The sequence below is a fragment of the Embiotoca jacksoni genome, unplaced genomic scaffold (assembly GCF_022577435.1).
Source record: "Embiotoca jacksoni isolate LCO1_2020_lvr unplaced genomic scaffold, fEmbJac1.0.p SCAF_14, whole genome shotgun sequence".
Taxonomy (NCBI): domain Eukaryota; kingdom Metazoa; phylum Chordata; class Actinopteri; family Embiotocidae; genus Embiotoca; species Embiotoca jacksoni.
Window position 1 is genome coordinate 15,066,531 of NW_027185274.1, and position 18,124 is coordinate 15,084,654.

The window sequence follows — 18,124 nt, forward strand, 5'->3', positions numbered from 1 at the left end:
AGACCGGTTAGATTAGTCCTCTCGCTTTAAGAAATGCTCAGAATCTCAACTCTTTACCTTTATAAAAGACACCTGTCCACAGAATCAATCAATCAGATTCCAACCTCTCCACCATGGGCAAGACCAAAGAGCTGTCTGAGGACTTCAGGGACAAGATTGTAGACCTGCACAAGGCTGGAATGGGCTACAAGACCATCGGCAAGCAGCTCGTTGAGAAGGAGACCACTGTTGGTGCAATTATTGGGAAATGGAAGAAACACAAAATGACCATCGATCGCCCTCGGCAAGGGATCCAATAATTATTTCCTTCACTATATATCGAAGCCATAGTTAGAGCTATCTGGGTGAAACTTCTCAGATTTAAACCCAGATGAGAGATTTTTGAACAACAAAGACTTTTTAGACTTGTTCAATCTGTCAAGAAACAGTGAGGTAACTTTAAAGGCTCATGGTAAAACAAAAACCTTGCTAAGTTCTTCTATTTTGTCACGAAGTTAATTCTAGAAGCTGCGGTCCATCATTAATTAATTCATTGATTAAATTAGATGAGGTTACAATGGCAAACCAAGATTGACCCTTTTTGGCCTCACCTATCGATGTTCAATGATAAAATAAATGTTTAATGCTGCAGGGACTCATTAATGAGTCAGAGAAGCTCTTAATGGTAAGCAGAAAGAGAATAAAGCCAAATGTCACTGTTTCATATGCCGTCTAATGTACGCCGGCAGTAAAAAGCCTCGTACTGACTGATTCCACTGAACAAAAGGAAGAAAAATGACCCAAATCGTTAGAAAGTAATTGAGAAGATAAAGCACAGTTTGTCAGAAAGGCAAAAAGCCCGCCTTTAGATGGAGACTGTAATAGAAGTCAGAGGACCTTGCTGTCCACTTTACCAGTCAGTCTTCTCTTCCTCCTTTTGAGGCACTTGTACTTTCACAGTGAAATCTCTTACATTCTTTGTTTGTCCATTTTTCTCCAATTTTCACCTTTTCCCTCTCCATTACTCTTCAGTCGTGTCTTTACTTTTTCAGCCTCTGTAAGCACCGTCTGCCATATTTCTCGGTTTCTCTTCCCTTTTCCCATTTCAGCTACTCTTCGCTTTGCTTTTGTTCAATCTGCGTGTTTGCTACAATCCATTTTTCCTCGTGTGTTTCTGTTCCCTCACACCTCCACCTCCCTCATTTATGTCACGGCATTGATTTAGACGTCTGCTCTCACATGGGGGATGTTACTCATACTAGTAACATCCTCCCCCTGATCCCCGACCTCCCACTTACCTGAAAAGGCATTGATCTGCTTGCAGCATTGGGCATCAGATGAGGCCTTTCACTAGTCTTGAATGTGCAGATGACACCCAGAGCAGAGCAGCAATGAGGCATGGCAAGATACATATTCATCTCCTTTGTGACTGACATCAATGCTCAGCGTGTGTGTGCGTGTCTGCCTGCCTGATAAATGCAAAAAATGCACATCAGTCAGCGCGGTTGATGTAAATGTCAGGGTTGTTCATTACAGCGAGGTCATGGTGTCCTCTGCTTTCTGCCTGTTGCAGTGTGGCCACTGAAAGGGATTAAAATAAATCTGTGTAACACATCCAGGATGCTGAGCAGTGTTTTATACGGGGTGTGTCTGTCTGTGCAAGTCTTTCCTCTATGAATCTAAATCATATACTAATACCTTGAACTGAATAATACATTTTGTTTGTAAACACAAGCCTAGGTTACAACATTTTTTTAAAAAGCACAACAGTGAAACAGTGATATTGGAAATTGTGTTTTGCATTACTTTTCCCGGCAATATCCACTCCTGGCGACTCAGGCATGATTAATGGTTTTATGGCAAAACACGTGGTCTCGCCTACATACATAAAAAAGCGACATCACAAAAGAACAACACTAAAAATTGACAACCACACTAGTAGGTCTATTTAGCCATACCTCGGCCCAGCGATGCTTTGAGCTAAATGCTAATAATGAACGATTGAAACCTTTATTGCTCTCAGGGGAAATCTGCTTTGCACAAAGCGCATCAACAACAACAACCACACATGACAAAACTAAATCTGAAAGAAAACATACGCATCGTTATGACCAAAAAAAAAAAAGTAATTTGGGAAATCTATAAAGGACATTAAGTGCCAATCCCAAACAGCCGACAGGAGCTAGCGAAGCAGCTGAATAATACGTGGAATAAAGGATGTGATGCTTCTTTTTTTTTCTCACATCCTGGCCATGCCATCATGCACACACTGACAATGCTAAAATGCTGAAATAAAGCAGGTATAATACTTACTATGTTGACCATCTTAATTTAGCAATTTAGTAAGCTTACATTAGCTTAATGTTATTATTTTGCTGGTTTATGAGCAGCCAACAAATTATCATGAAATGTTGACCTGAAGGCACAGTATAGTTTGCTCTAAAATAAGGCTGGTGCATGTGCTTGGACATTTAGATCAATCCATCACCGAACAATAATGCCGTTGGTTGTTTGTTTGCTACTTAAATCTTTGCACTATTGTTTAGTTAGTTTAATTTAATATTATGCTATTTAATTGTATATATTGTACATTTTCATATTTCATATTTTTACTGTTATTTTTATTGCTTAACCTGTATTTATAATGCTGCTGTAGCAATGATTTTTTTTCCCTTGTCGGATTAATAAAGTATCTATCTATCTATCTATCTATCTATCTATCTATCTATCTATCTATCTATCTATCTATCTATCTACCTACCTACCTACCTACCTACCTACCTACCTACCTACCTACCTACCTACCTACCCACCTACCTACCTACCTACCTATCCATCTATCCATCTATCCATCTATCATGCAACGTGTTTTTTTCTGCACGTGTGTCCCTCTCGCTGCCTGCTGTGCTAACAGTCTGTAACGCTGATATTTCTGTAGCTCTGAAGCTTGTGCAGAAATGCCTCATCAAAATTAAAGCACAGCAGCATTTCACTGTGAAATCTAATGTACTTTAAGATCCACACTGATTCATTGTTGTACTGAAAATGTTGCTCAAATGAAAGACCAGTATAGTCTTATGTTATTTTTAGAAAGATAATTATCTTATTTCTTCTTCAGAATCTGCTTCACTTATATCTTTGTCCCCTCAGTGTTTTTATATCATGAAGCCTTTGTTGAGTGGGGGTGATTGCAGCGTCATTTATTTTCTCTCCAGTCCTCTGATAAACAGGATAATGGAAGAGTCACAACACAGCGTAACATTGTAAGCCCTCTGTTTCTGTTGCAGTTGACCAGTTTCATGAACCCATCACATCTTCTTAACCACCACCCATCTGGCCTGATTCACGACCCAGAACCCCTTCTCCTCCACCCCCTCTGCAGGCTGCGTTCAGGTGTATTTGCTGACTGAGATCTTTCCTTACGATCTCCATGGGGTTAATTCCAGCCCACTTGCGGAGCCCCTAATAACACGCACACATATACTGACACACAAACAGCCACTGTGTAATGTTACCTTTGCCCCTGCATCGCACATTATCCCATATCACAGTTGATCCACCCCCCTAAATGAAGCATAGCAAATCTCCACCAGGGAATTGCAATGTACTGTTTTTCATTTTTGCTTGGTTGGTGTTCAATATGTGTGTTTGTGTGTACAGTAGTGGTTCTTTGAACAATGATGATAGATGAAGTAATCATCAAATCATAACGTGTATTGAACATGCGGTTCCTCATGAGCACGTTCCTCTAATGTAGGAAGGGAAGACACAAATACATTTTATATTTAGAAACATGATTAAATTCACATTATCCATTAAATAATTGCGTTGTTGGTCTTAGTTTTGTAGTACGGTGTTTGTCGGACCTGAGGAGCTTCCCATTATGTTGATCGATGAGGCAGTACTTGAAAGATTTTAAAACGAAAGGTCAAAGGTCAGACATGATTGCTTTTCCCTTCGGAACATCTGTGGCTTTCACACTCAGCTACTCCCAGGACAGTGTGAGGTTTATATGATATACATTTTTTAGAAAACCTTTACAAGTTGTAAATCAACATTAGAGTAGTGCAGTATTGGTCTTTGTAACACTGAGACATTGTTGTTTGTGGACGTTGCTGTCAAATATAGAGATAAGGACAGTTCACAGTGTTAGACAGTGAGTTCACACACCAACTTCCTGTTTCTGTACTCAGATAACTGGTTACCTATTATCATTGTATAGCTGAATCCATGTATTTTGTTCAAGAGCATTACATTACGTTTAGCTGTGGAAACTATTTGCCTGCTCATTTTTATCATGATCTTTACGTTAGGCCAGAAAAATAAATAAGTCTGTTCACCACAAGAGATGATTGTAGATTTCAGTGCATGTTTGCAGAAGATGTTAAAATTAGCTCGCTAACACACAAATTGAGTGTTGCTTAATTTGTTAATGTTATACTGTGCTTTGACACATGGATATCGTACCATGTGTTTGGTTCCTTTCCTTCTGTTTTCGCCATCTTTTTTTTTTCCGCTGTGTGAGAACAGTCTCATACATGTGAAATTTATCTGAACATGAGAGCCAGCAAATCCATATGTGAAATTTTATAATCTGTAAATTAAATCATTAGAAGAAGCTGAAATACAGCACAAAGAAACATACTATTTTGTAAGTTAAACCCGCCTTTTCAAATTTCTATCTACCTTTGCATTGTCACAATTAGGACTAAATCAATAACACTGATCAAGATCCATTATCTATTCTGATACTCTTCATAGTTGCAGAAGGTTGGAGCATATGCCACAGCTCAGTGCGGTACACCCTATTGGTCCGCACATTTACACTTATGAGCCATTTAAGGGTTTATTATGCTTGAAATAAACTGTGGCTTCACTGGTCCAACAAAGTAACAGCCACATATCATACAGATGTATTTTGGAGATTTTGTTTTATCCTTCTTTTTCTAGAATACATGAAATACAAGTCTCTCAAGCCAGTGTTCATTTGCATCTTTTACTGAAGAGGCCCAAATAGGTTAGCACAAAGGAAATGTGATGATATCAAATAAGATTAAAAAAATATATATCACACTGTCCATGTTAAGGCACATCAGCAAACATTACACATAAATATAAAACTAATGAAAAGCAATGACCTCTTTTGCACATGTGCAGAATTAAGTTATCTTTGGGCCGGACAGTATTTTAAGATGGTATATTTTAGACAATTTGTTTTGATCAATGTTACCCTTTTTAACATTTCATTTAACATTATATTATTTAATGGCTGTATGAACTCAAACAACCATGAATTTATAACAGAAACATAAAATAAACATGTCACTGAAACACATTTCTGAGACAGATCTCCCTTTGAAGGCATTCACAGGCCCAAAATAGAAATAGTTGTGTGGGAACAGGAGTTAAAATCATGCCTGCTTTCAACCTCAAAGCTAATTACTGTGAAGTTGACATGTTTATCAGATTGTCTGGTTTAGAAAATAAAAAAATTTGACGGACACACACACACACACACACACACACACACACACACCACCCCGCCACTAGGAGGGGGTTTTCAAACCGTGTTAGAAAATACAACAAGCCCTTTGTTTGACATATCCTGAGGCCCATAAAGTGTTTGGACTCCGGGAGGAAACCTGAGCAGCGATTGTGCACCGGGATGAAAAAATGATTGATCGAAGTGCACGCCCTCCTCATTTTTACATTAAAACAGTAGAGTCAAGCAGCCTGGTGTAAGACTTTGTAGTGCCGTTACACTCGTGTAGCGTGCCAAGGTTAGATTGTAAAGTAATGTTAAACTTGATGCAAAACCAACAGAACAGCAGTGAAGCAGCTTTACAATTTTTCGCTCAGATGTTCTGGCTGCAGGGTTTTGGATGAATCATAACACCAACCTCCAACTTTCATTATCTCACAAATTAATGTAAACACAGGAGCTCTTCTATCTATTCTCACATCTTTTGTGACTTCAGTGGTTGTCGAATATTAACTTCATAACATATTGGAGTACAAATGGTGACATGGGTGTTAACTACACCTCTGAATTGAAAAGAAGCTTAAAATTATTTGTCTATACTTATGCAGAGAAGCTGCCCTTTAACAATGATACTTGAGAGTTTATCTTGCAACATTTCTCAGTCTGTTTTTCCAACCACTTAACATTCACACCCTATGACATCTCAGCCTCCACTTTCTAAAGAGCATCTTTCCTCTGACTCTTAAAAGTCCTCAACTTGCAGTGCCGGAGATGCTTGTTTTAATTGCAGCCTGTGAGTGTTACTATTTCTAGTATCAGATTTTGGCTGAGTGTGCTCCCACCCTCGGAGTGCTGTTTCCCAAAGCTCCTCCACCGTCAACCAAAATTTGAAAGTCTTGTGTAAGTTCCCCTGGCTTGCTGTATTCTCTTTGTTTTTCCTCAGCTGTCTTTTCTTTGTGTCGCTCCCCTTTGTCGGTCTCTATTTTCTTTTCTTTTACATCTCACTCATAATGTCTAAGCTGATGTAGTGTTATCACCACTGAAGACATGGCTTTATACTGTGGAATGTCGATATCCCCATGTTAATTGGATGTGGATGGTTATGTCCAAGGCTAAGGACACAGAGAGACAACGGAGGACAAATAACTCATTCACACAGGGATAGATCAGTTTAACTGCCCTCTGTGCCCTTGACTCTTGACTCTTGAGCCAGCGGTCAGCGACGGCATGTAGGGTTGGGGCTCTCCTGTAGATTAGAGTGTCGAGTGTTGGGAGGCAGAAAGAGTTTTCAAAGTGACAGTGACATTGCCACAGTAACCCTGATATACTGTCTTAGAAGATGTTGCAGGAGAAAGAGGCTGTTAGAGAGTAGGAGGATGAGCTATGTGATGAGGGGTGCCGAAAAACAGATACCACTGTATGTACTGTGTTTTACTTGCAGCAGAGAGTGTATGACAGTGATGAATATTAGTCTAAATTAAGGTCTAAGGTTAAAAACATTCTTGTTTGATTGATTGAATGTGCTCTCCAGTCTTTTCTTTCTTTCTTTCTTTTTTAGCTTGAAGAATGCTCTATATTATAGGCACAAAATAAATAATTTGCTCAACATTGACATCACACCACAATATATGGGAGATGTCTACCTGAGTCTGGGCCAGCAGTTCAGTGGGCTGTAGCAGCCAGAGTCTGTCCCCTCTCAAAGGAAGGAAAACACAATTGAAAGCAAGGTGACGCATAAAGCTTCATCTTGGAGAGAGAGAGAGAGCTTGTTCTCCTCCCTTTAGTGAGCAGTACCTGCAACTGGATCAGAAACACCTGAAGAAAAAGAGAGAACACACGAGAGGAGTACATAACATCTGGTTTTTGTATACTTTGGAATTGTAATGTGTGTTGGGACCATTGATTGATGGATGGATGGATTGATTGATTGATTGATTGATTGTGGAGATATCCATTCAGCATTCATCAAATTTCAGGTCAACCTCAAAATAGATTTTTAGGGTTGGCATTATGAGGTTTAAGTAACCTTCTTTTCATTTAACTATAGGCTGCTTAAAAGAGGACTTCAGTGATTAAGCCCTGCACACCATGAATTAATGACGAACAACAATTCAAAATTGAATCAGTAGATCAAAACTGATGAAATAGTCAGCAGAGATATTTCTATCTTTCCGGCACTATCCTACCATCTGACATCCCTTTTGGACAGAGTGTAATGCAGTGTCCACATGCCACACTGAGGCGTTGCCATAAAAAAGAGAATATTTCATGACCAGGATTTTGAATTGTAATACTTGAATACCAATAATGGACAATGAGGTAAGTTTGCTGTATCTAAATTCCTCACTCTCCCATAGACAGAGTTTAGTGGTTAAACGTTATCTTGGCTGTCAGTTGGTCATTACCTGTGTTCATACAGTATTCCTGCAGTAAGGTGAATGTCAGTAATGTTTGAGGGATGAGCTCAGGTTCTGAAAACATCAGTCAGCCGGACTCTAGACAATCAATAAGTGGAGCAAACACACGAAGGACTGATAATATATTTACAGAGAGAGTGAGAGATAATGAACAAGATAAATGGCCAGGTTCGAGCCTGGAAAGGCAGCAGTTGACCTGCGATAGAGAGGAGGAAACACAAGCAGCTTGGTGTCTTGTCAGTCTCATCGTATCTTGACATCTGACTAACATGCAAACACATGTTTGCATTGTTATAGTATTGGGTCCTGTGTAAGTCTTACTGGTGATTGTAAAGAGGAAACTGGAAACAGTTAGTCTGAATCTTTCCCACGATAAAATATTCTGGATGCACCTGTAAGTCTCACTAATTAACACATAGTGTATTAGTTGTTTAAGCCAAAAAAAAAAACTGTCAAATCATTGGTTTACCATTGTTATGTGCCAGACTATTTCTTGGTCAGGAACAGTTGCTCAGCAACCAGCAGAGACCCCCGTAAGTTATTAATTAGACCTGCACACAACTCTCTCTAAAACAGATTTCTCAGAAAGAAGCATCTTTACAGAAAATTTCCAAAAGGTCCAACATGTTAAATTTCTGCAAAGAAGATGAAACCTCTATTGCCATGTCTATCAACTTGTTTTTGAGTTTGTAGACCTTGACAAAAATATACTGACGTTATGAAGTTAGACATGATAGCATTGCAACCCAGCATGTATGACCTGAAATAACACTTATCTGTGTGATATGGGGAAAAGTCCAACTATAAAAAAAACGACATTGGTAAATATATTTTGAAGATAGAGATGGTTAGTTTAGACCCAGATTTTAAAAAGCTTGAGCTTACCTCCATGTTTAAAAAGACTAATGGGTCACCTGATATCGCTGAGTCATGGTTGATCTACCTGAAGAGTAGCATTGCCGTGCACTCAAATTGGACTTAATTTGTCTAATTCATGTCAGCTGTTTCATTCATGCTTTACAATCACTGCTAAATTCATCAGCTGCTTGTTAGTTGACAAGCTCGTGCAGCTATCTCCAACACAAAAACGTTCTCCTCATATGCAAAGTTTCTTATAATTGTTAGTTAACACAGGTTTAATTTACTTTATGTACAAGGGTGGATGTATACATTTTGAGACTGCTCCTGTTGTGCATCAAAGATGAGCAGCACTATGATGTGTACAGAGCACTGAGAAGCTCTAACCTTTGTTAGTAAGCGCTCCCAAATTTCAGCAAGTTACACAAATGTTTATTTGGGTCTTGGAAATGCAAATGTCACTCAAAATACCTCTTCAGGCTCAATGCTTCATAGCTGTAGGCTTTCTGAAGCATTTTAAGGTTGTCTATTGCTGTTTTCCAGAGTTTGACACAAAATTTGATGTGCACCCTGTGGTCAAGTCCACGGAGAATGTGTCATACCAGCGCTCACAAAAACGTGCACAACGGGTGCTGATTTTCATCAAGCGTTGAAATTTGTAAGAGTCATTTGGGTTATATATACCGTCCTCCTGCTTTTTGCATGTCACAGTGCTGTGCATCGTTCGCGTTCAACAGGAGCAGTCTGGGAAGTTATTGATCGAGCCTCATATTCATGTTTATCAAGGGGGGGGATTAGTTCTCCCAACAGAGTTCTGTAATCCTTAATCCTAAATGGTCAGCTCTTTATAATTCAGTCTCTCACTGAAATTGGAAAACATTTGAATGAGCATGTGCCTGTCTGGGCTGCTTTGAGTCTGCATTGTTTCAGTCATTGTGGTTTAATTTTGTCTCGCCAATATGCTGGAATATAATTGATTTATTTTTTTGGCCAACAGTGGGAATTGTTACATTCAGCGGCGTCCATGTGCTCCAGCTGTATGAAGTACAGTTTAAGGCCAATAGCAATATCAACAATTGGGAGATTAGAAAAATATTTTTAACTTTTTTTTTTACATTCCTGAGTTGGCAGAGTGGCTCACTTGTTCGCACTAATGCTTCATAGTTTGCGGGCCTTGTGGTCTGAGGTCTTTTCTGAGTGGCGTTTGCATGTTTCTGACGTGTTTGCCTGGGCTACCTCCCACAGTCAAAGATGTATGTTAAGGTTAATACTCATGTCTGTACCTCTGACCAAGGCACCGGCAAAAGAACTGTCTCCAGGCACTTTATTGTTTGTCTGTCTGATGCTCCTAATATAGGATGGGTCAAAATGCAGAGGATCAGTTTTCCCTCAAGGATCAATAGTCTCTTCTTTCACTTAGTTTTGTGTCTTCTTCTCTGTACTTTTAACTTGCAAGTAAGGTTAAGTGGGCCATGAATGTTACCCTTGAAAACAAATACAGTCATTACATGTGAATACATTCCCTGCACCATTTATGTTATCTCATGTGCTCACACTGGCCTTCTTCTTCATTTCCTACATTTCTTCTTGCCTCATAATGTCTCTCTCGCACTACTTCCTTCTGTCACTTTGAAACAATCTGAAACTGGCGAGAGGGCCGACTGCATACATTGCCATAGCAACACAGTCTTAATGATGGCAACAAGCGTGACCTGGAGATTCCATTTGAGAGCGTCTGGGAGAGGGATGGAGTGTGAAGCCACAGCTCAATTGACTCCTCAGTTTTGCCCTCTAATTTGCTTCCCTCTCACTTCTCCCTACTTATTCATCAGTGCCTGCACTCTTCCTCTTTTCACACAGCCAATAATGAGACTGAATATGGACACTTGATCGGGCAGGTTGTCCTCCTCTGTTTGGTAACCATGATGAGGAAATCTAATCTAACTCCTTAACACATATAGACCACACATGGCCTGAAACAGCTCAGTTATTGTGTTATTAACTCTGTGATGCTGGGAGCTGACCTCATGGAACAGGTTACCGGAGATTGCTATGGTTACGCAGAAATGAGAGACACTTTTCCAAAACCGTACATCTCTGGGTTTCTGAACTATCACAATTGTGTGCATGAGTGGGCACAGGGATTTACCTCAACAGAAATAGAAAATGACTTTAATTCATTTATTTCTAAAGGAAATACATTACAGTGTACCTTCCTTCCTAAACAGGTCATCATTGACCTATAACTCATTACATTTCTGTGCTTGTACTGACCAGCAATGAGATTGACTATTGAAGACAGGAACACAGACTGCTGTTTTCTGTGCTGATATTAAGGAACAATCAGTTAATCAGCACAAGTGATTCTGCTCCATCATTTAAAGCTGTGATTCCGTTTCTATCTGACAATACAGATAACAGATACAGATAATCGACTTTGTCCTAACATACAGACAGCAGACCTAGTTTTTTGTGTACATGTAGAGCGAGAGAGACACGCACCAAAGAGGACGAGGCAGGAGGCTCCCTCACTATCAGTCATCACATATTCTTCGTTTTAATGCAGCTGAATTCTCAACATAGTTTTCTATAGGCTACACATTTTTCTGGCCAGAGGAACCATAACACAGGTCAGTGACAGCAGCTGTGCCGTGAGATCGGATATATTGACTTTTAGCGTGTGAGTGATGACAGACAAAGTTGCCCACCCCGCTGCCCCCAGTCATCTATTTGCCATCTATGGTCATGGCAATATAAAACCGCAGGTGATTGCCCAAGCCTGTTATGAAGCAACTCTTACACAGCGCACACACACAAACAGACACACCACAGAGCACTACTTATTTATGTTGGCCAGAGGGCCTCAGCCCACCACTTCAGATCAGTTTCTGACCCTTACAACCTCAGTGTACGCTGCATATACGTTGCCACTGGCAGCAAAACTATTGACGAGAGATAGTTTTATTCAAATATACCATAGGATATACCAAGGGTATGCTAATTCTTCAAGTGTTTGTTTTACACTTACTTGCAGGCAAAACGTTTTTTCATAGTTAGTTCTGTCTTTAGAATTTGATATCTCTGGTTTCCAACTCTTGATTTGATTATTGTTCATTTCCTCTGTAGCTGTCTGATTGGATTGGTGTCTCTGCATATCCTCCATGTATTTCATTTTTCTTGCGAACTGCTGCACACTTGTACTTGTCACGTGTGCTTGTGAGACTTGATTTTTACTGGATGTTCTAAAACATTTCTAAAATGATAAGCCTGGTGATATTCCATAATTCGTTTTTATTTTTTTGATAAGTCCTGTGAAAAAAATACAGAAGTAAACCTTAAAAAATGGGGTTTAGAAATATGCCTTTTATGTTTTCAAAGGCTAAAAAGTTCCTAAAATCAGTGAGTACTGTGAATTTAGGCAGATGTAACTCAAAGTGGAGTAAATTGTCCATTTGTTTGGGATGATAGTTGCACATTTGGAGGATTTACTGCAGCTTGACAGTGTTTATAGAACTGACTTCAAATATACCACAGTGCATGTTCATGAAGAAGCATCACTCAGCATCAATAGTGTGGCTCAATAATGCTTTTTTATTTTCATTGCAATCTTCTTAGATTTGCAAATTTTCATCATTCATGCAGTCCTCCAGATGGATTCATTTACACCATTTTGATATCAATTCTTACCTTCAGAAGTGCTTTTCTACTATTAAGAGAAAAAGACTTTCCTAAAATTTCTCTACTAATTAGTTGCTCTTGGTCCTTTGTTGGGCCTGATATTCCCCCGATACTCATTATAGATTTTTCACTTGCCATTGATTATATTTTAACCAAACACATGTGCAAATGCGTCTTATAGCACTTAACAAACATATAGTAATAAAGTACCATTCTACTTGTAGGGGCCTAACAAATGAGAATTTTCTTGTTGCACTAAACACACCATTTTCAAAACATAAGTGAGTTATTTGCATCACATGATCCACAAACTCTGTCCAACATATATCAGAACATTGGTGTGTTTTAAACAGCACTAGACAGTAGGAAAAGGCTCTTCAGTGTTTGGCTACACAGGAAGTACATGTTTGAAGAACAAATTCATTGTTGGTCTTCTTACAGCATTTATTGGCAAGAAAAAAATAAAGATATCATCAGATTTAATCTTGAAATATTTAAAGCTGGTTTTCCTGGTGGTTAAGGAGTTTGCTGACCTTGTAATCATATCTTGCCATGTTGCAGTCAAATAAAGTGGAAATCCCTGAACAATATTTTCTTCAGATTGTGCATGTTGACCTTTACAGCTGGATTTGAAATGAGTTTGTTCTGTGAACAAGTCAGAAGTTATCAGCCAGCGCTCTGCATGTCCACAGCTCTGTCGCGCTGAGCTGTGTGTACCGCAGGCTGATGTCCGTTGATATGGAATAATGTCTGTTAAAATAGATTAAAAGCTTCCCGTGCTTTGCAGATCAATGTGTAGTAGGTTCACCATCTACATTGAACTGTTATAGTTTTAAGTCGTCACACAAGCCGGACAGAGGACTTATCCTGCAGCTTGTGTTAGTGGGTATAAGCTCCTGATGAGATTCAGATGATACACCTCATTCAGTGTGAATAAAATAAAATGACAACACTCCTCTTATTATTCTGCTTTTGGTTTCTGTTCAGTGTGCCAGCCAAGGGGGCTGTCTTGCCTGCTTTTAATCATTGGAGTGTGATATCTCAAAGAGCCATGAAGAGCACTCATATAATACTGTATAAATTTTCAATGCAGCTCTTGAGGAGGAGATGATACGATTAGCTCTTCATTTTTCAGCTTTTATCAAAAAAAATGTACAAATATTGTGTTTTATAATTGAACATGTACCAGTGATTGAAGTCGTACTGTGTAATCAAATTATCCACCGAGGCTCTGTCTGTAATTGGTTGCAGATGTTTGCTGTGAGTTTCAGTTCAGCAGAGCTACCACTGTGTCAGTCTCTTATTTATCGTTGTGATTTATGCAGCATTGAAGACAGAGGAAACATGAAGAAACAAACTCGTTATATATATATTGTTTGTGTGTGTAAATGCTACATACCAAAATGAAACCTACCAGAATACAAACCAAAACATACTATTATCTTATTTGCAGTGGAAATGTCCTTTATGGATTGAAACAGTGTTTTGCCTTATCTGCAAATATGCCTTTTTTTTTTTACAGCATTTTGACTTTGCTTTCCCTACAATGACAAGTCAAAATGTCTTCTGTGGGAAAAGGTCAGTATAATTAACCTATATACAATGTGTGATACAGTTTATTCATCTATTTGTAAATGGAATTCGGTTATTAATAATTACACTGTTGTGACAACAAAATAGTATCACTTATTGTTTGATACACTCAGATAGATATTATTTGTAAAATGTACTGGTTGCCAGTCTTGCTAAAGGTGACAACAAGTGAAATAGTTTTTAACATTTACAGTAATTGCATACAGCACCTACTTTGTCTTCCTATACATTGAATTGCTGACAACAAAAAATAAGATTGTTTTGTCGGAGCGATTTTCTGTGCAATTATAAAAGAAGAGTTTCATTAGGCATAATTAGTCAAGTGAACCATTTACATACGTCTGCAGTACATCTCCATAAAAAGAGAGTTTGTTTTCACTGTTATAAATGGATTGGCTACAACTTAACGACAGTTTCTTTGAAATCAAAAAGTAACCACATCTTTTATTGATTTCAGAGAGAAGGCTCAGTTAATCCAGAAGGTTTACAGCCCATAAAACCGATGTGCAATCTCCCTTGTACGATAACCTGAACTGGTCTGTAAAACAGGATTATGAAGCTATTAGTTTCAGTAGTGGATTCAGTTTATTCAGTTTTTCATAAATAACATGACCATATGATGGACAATCACACCTGAGGTCCTCCATCATTGCTGCTGCACTTTGGAGTTTGCACTGGTCACAAAAACTGTCTGAAACTGTAGACATGCAGACAGACAGATCTATCGATAAATCATGTAACACAAGGCTATAATTCTTATCATTAAACAGCATTTTAACCCCCTCCCCCACCACCACCAACAATTAGCCAGCAGTGTAGAGGTATGACACATTTAAGCATATGATGACAAAATCAACAGTCTTTTTATCTGAGCATCTGAAACCAACAAATATTTTGCATTTTTGCTTTAAAAATGACTGAAACGCTTCATTAATCATTGTAATATTTGCTAACTCGTGATTGATCATTAACTAATGGATTGATTGTTGCAGTGGTAGTGTTCACTGTTCACAGTTCTCATGTGTCACACCATGATGGCAGGATTTTTATACTGCCTTTGGATGTGTCTGTAAACACATTTGTCTGCTGTATATATCTGTACATTTCAGTAGTGCTTTTGTGCATTTCTGTCCCTCGGATAAGAACAGTTTCCATTCAAATAGCTGTCAGTATGACAGGCTGGAGGATCTGATCATCTAAATCTGATCATCTGACAATATGTTCCTGTTCTAGCCCAGATTGTGCTGCCATCCATTGTGATTTTACTTGATGATGTGGTCACCAAAATAGCGCATATTGGTTGTCCACACCCACCCGTCTACCCACATGAGAGTTTCTTCTTTGTGTGTCTGTAATGTATAATGTGTATGTTTGAGGATGTAGGCCCTGAAAGAGGACGGAGGACTGCAGTGAGATGTGAAGGATGCTGGTACTCTCAACTCAAAATAGAGAGAGCATGAAGAGGCCGACTTGTGCTATTATTGAGTGAAGCTGATTATTTACTTAAAATCATTCCTTGTGTGTCAGTATCGACTATCTGTCTTTATGAAACTCGCAAGTCCGCTAATCTCTCCTCTCCTCTCCTCTCCTCTCCTCTCCTCTCCTCTCCTCTCCTCTCCTCTCCTCTCCTCTCCTCTCCTCTCCTCAGAAACTAAAGCTGATCTCGAGGATCTAATGGCAGACATCAAGAAGTTGGCCAACAAAGTACGCTCTAAATTAAAAAGTGAGTATAATTTTTCCATCTGCAGCTGTAACTGATGATTATTTTCTGTGTCAGCTGAACCTTTTGATCTTTTGTTTAACTAATTGAATGTTCAAATCCTAACAAATGTCATCTGCTATAGTGCTGGTAACTTGGCACAATGCTTTATTTCTGTCTTTGTCTGATCAGCAGCAAAAAAGTGGTTGCTTTAAAGAGTCTTTGTTTTTAAAGTTTGAGCAGGATGTTTTTGAACCAATCAGAGCAGAAAATTTATTAGCAACTATTTTCTTAATTGATTAATTATTTATAAGCAATTTTCAAGCCACAATAATATTTGAAGGTTTCAGCCTCCTAAATGTGAGAATCTGCTTCCTCTCTGTGCCTAACGTCACAGTAAACTCAATATATTGGAGTTTTTGCCAGCCAGCATGCAATCAAAGGAATTCTGACAAGTAATTTTCACTGTTTTCTGACATGGCATATAAACGATTGATTAATCGATTCAAGAAAAGAAGTGTCAACTTAATCGGCAATGGAAATAGCCATTAGTTGCTTTTCTGAAATATGTAATGCAATATTATGACACTGCTGATTTCCAGTGTGAGCAGCTGTTTGTTTTGTGCAGTTTGATGGTGCTTCTACAGGAGAGGAAAGAGGGTAACAAGCGAGACATGCAGGGACAGCGGACTGTATAGCTTTTGGCAGCTGACAGACAGCTGTACTGCAGAGTGATTAGTGTCACTCGCCTCAGAGATGGTGGCTGTGATTCACATGATTGAGCACACACAAAGTTGTATTCACACTTGTGCTCACACTTACCGTGTGCAGGCATGATCACACACAGAGGGTCTCTGCTTGTTACTTGTGTTGTTGCCACAGGACACCTTTATGTCGATACTTCAGGAGCAGACAATAGATGATTCAAATGGTAACCTCAGTAGATTTATTATCAATTTAATATATCTATAACAGGGAAACACTCTGTTATTGATAAATAGTTAAGACAATGGTTATCGTTTGTATTTTCCTAATAATCATACTTTTTTCTGAGTCTTATTCGTGTTCCGAGTCATTTCCACCGAACCATCTAAACAACTTTATAAACTGTTCATTTCCAACCCAATGAATACCACTTGTCTTTTTGATGAGTATGTGCATTTCTGATATTTGATGCCCTAAACTTGCTTCATGAGGTAAGTTGTTTCTCTCTGTTTGAAGGAATGTATCATTTAAGAGAAATGTTAGGGTTAAAAGAAAAGTTCCACATTTTTGGGGGGTTTTGGTCATCAAAATGCTTCAGTTAAACCTCCAGTAAAATTTGTTCGTACCCATACGGTAAAATAAAAAATCACTGAATGCAACAAACTTTCTAAATCTCTTATAAAGTATGCAAGGTCATGCAGCTGCAGGTGTTGACATCTCACTGTATAACACGTGTCCCAAGGTGCAGGATGTGGTACAGCCATCTCATCCCACTTTGAATTACAGAGAAAAGAGGGGGAGAACATGAGTAGGCTCCTACATCTCTGTATAATTCAGTAATTGACTGAGTACTTCACATGGCCTCACATTGAAGGTCTATTAATTTAAATCATTATGCTCAATAGCACCTCTACAATTAATTCCTGAGGTGTGACTGTGGAGCAGCAGTGGAGAAAGTGCTTATTACATGCACAAGCTTAATTTATCAGAAGAGTGTCTCCTGAGGAAGAAAAAAAGAGCAAAGTCATTGCGGTAATTTTTACCTTGATGAATTCCTTGATAGTCAGACCTCTATATCATTTACAATTATTGTCTTTCCATCTGAGTGATTGTGTGATCAGTTAATATTTAGTTCAGGGCTTGACAACTATAGAACAGATAACGTTGAATTTTGGTGTGAGTATTCACAGCCTCCAGAGGATTATTGATTTTGATTTAAAGTCCTTGCATGAGCCCATTTCTGCTCTCATGAGTACAATACGTTTTGAATTTATTAACCTCATCATCTTCTTTCAGCTGGCATCATCATGAGATTCCCACTGGTAGCCCCACTTCTGCTTAGACTCTTTGGACATTTAAGTCATCAGCATAGTGTTTGATTCATCCGAATACTTTTTGAGGTGTAATGAAGGTAACAACTTTGGAGACTTCATACTTCATTTTCAAGGTGACCAAATGTAAATTTTTTGTGTATTTGTCAAGGTATCCTGCAAATCATTGAGCAAGAAGAGGGGCAGAACAGGTCGTCAGCTGACCTGAGGATACGCAAAACACAGGTACAGTTCAAGAGAGTAACAGCTGCGTCCCTGCTGCATACTAACCCTCCACAATATGTATACTAATTGCTATAGTGTGCTGTTTTTACAGTCAATATGAAAGAAAGTCCACTTACTTTACCTTTGTGTCCCTATAGAATAACATCAATCAAACTGC

At 38.8% G+C, this 18,124-nt stretch overlaps 1 protein-coding gene across 2 annotated transcripts in view; it reads left to right on the top strand.

Moving 5' to 3' along the window:
* The window catches only part of stx1a (syntaxin 1A (brain)), a 54,044-nt gene that overhangs the window by 20,950 nt on the left and 14,970 nt on the right, over positions 1-18,124 (top strand). For both annotated transcript variants that reach the window (XM_069148198.1, XM_069148197.1), the window contains exons 4-5: positions 15,656-15,730; positions 17,894-17,967. In XM_069148198.1, coding sequence (XP_069004299.1) covers positions 15,656-15,730; positions 17,894-17,967 — 149 coding nt within the window. The remainder of the gene's footprint in view (positions 1-15,655; positions 15,731-17,893; positions 17,968-18,124) is intronic.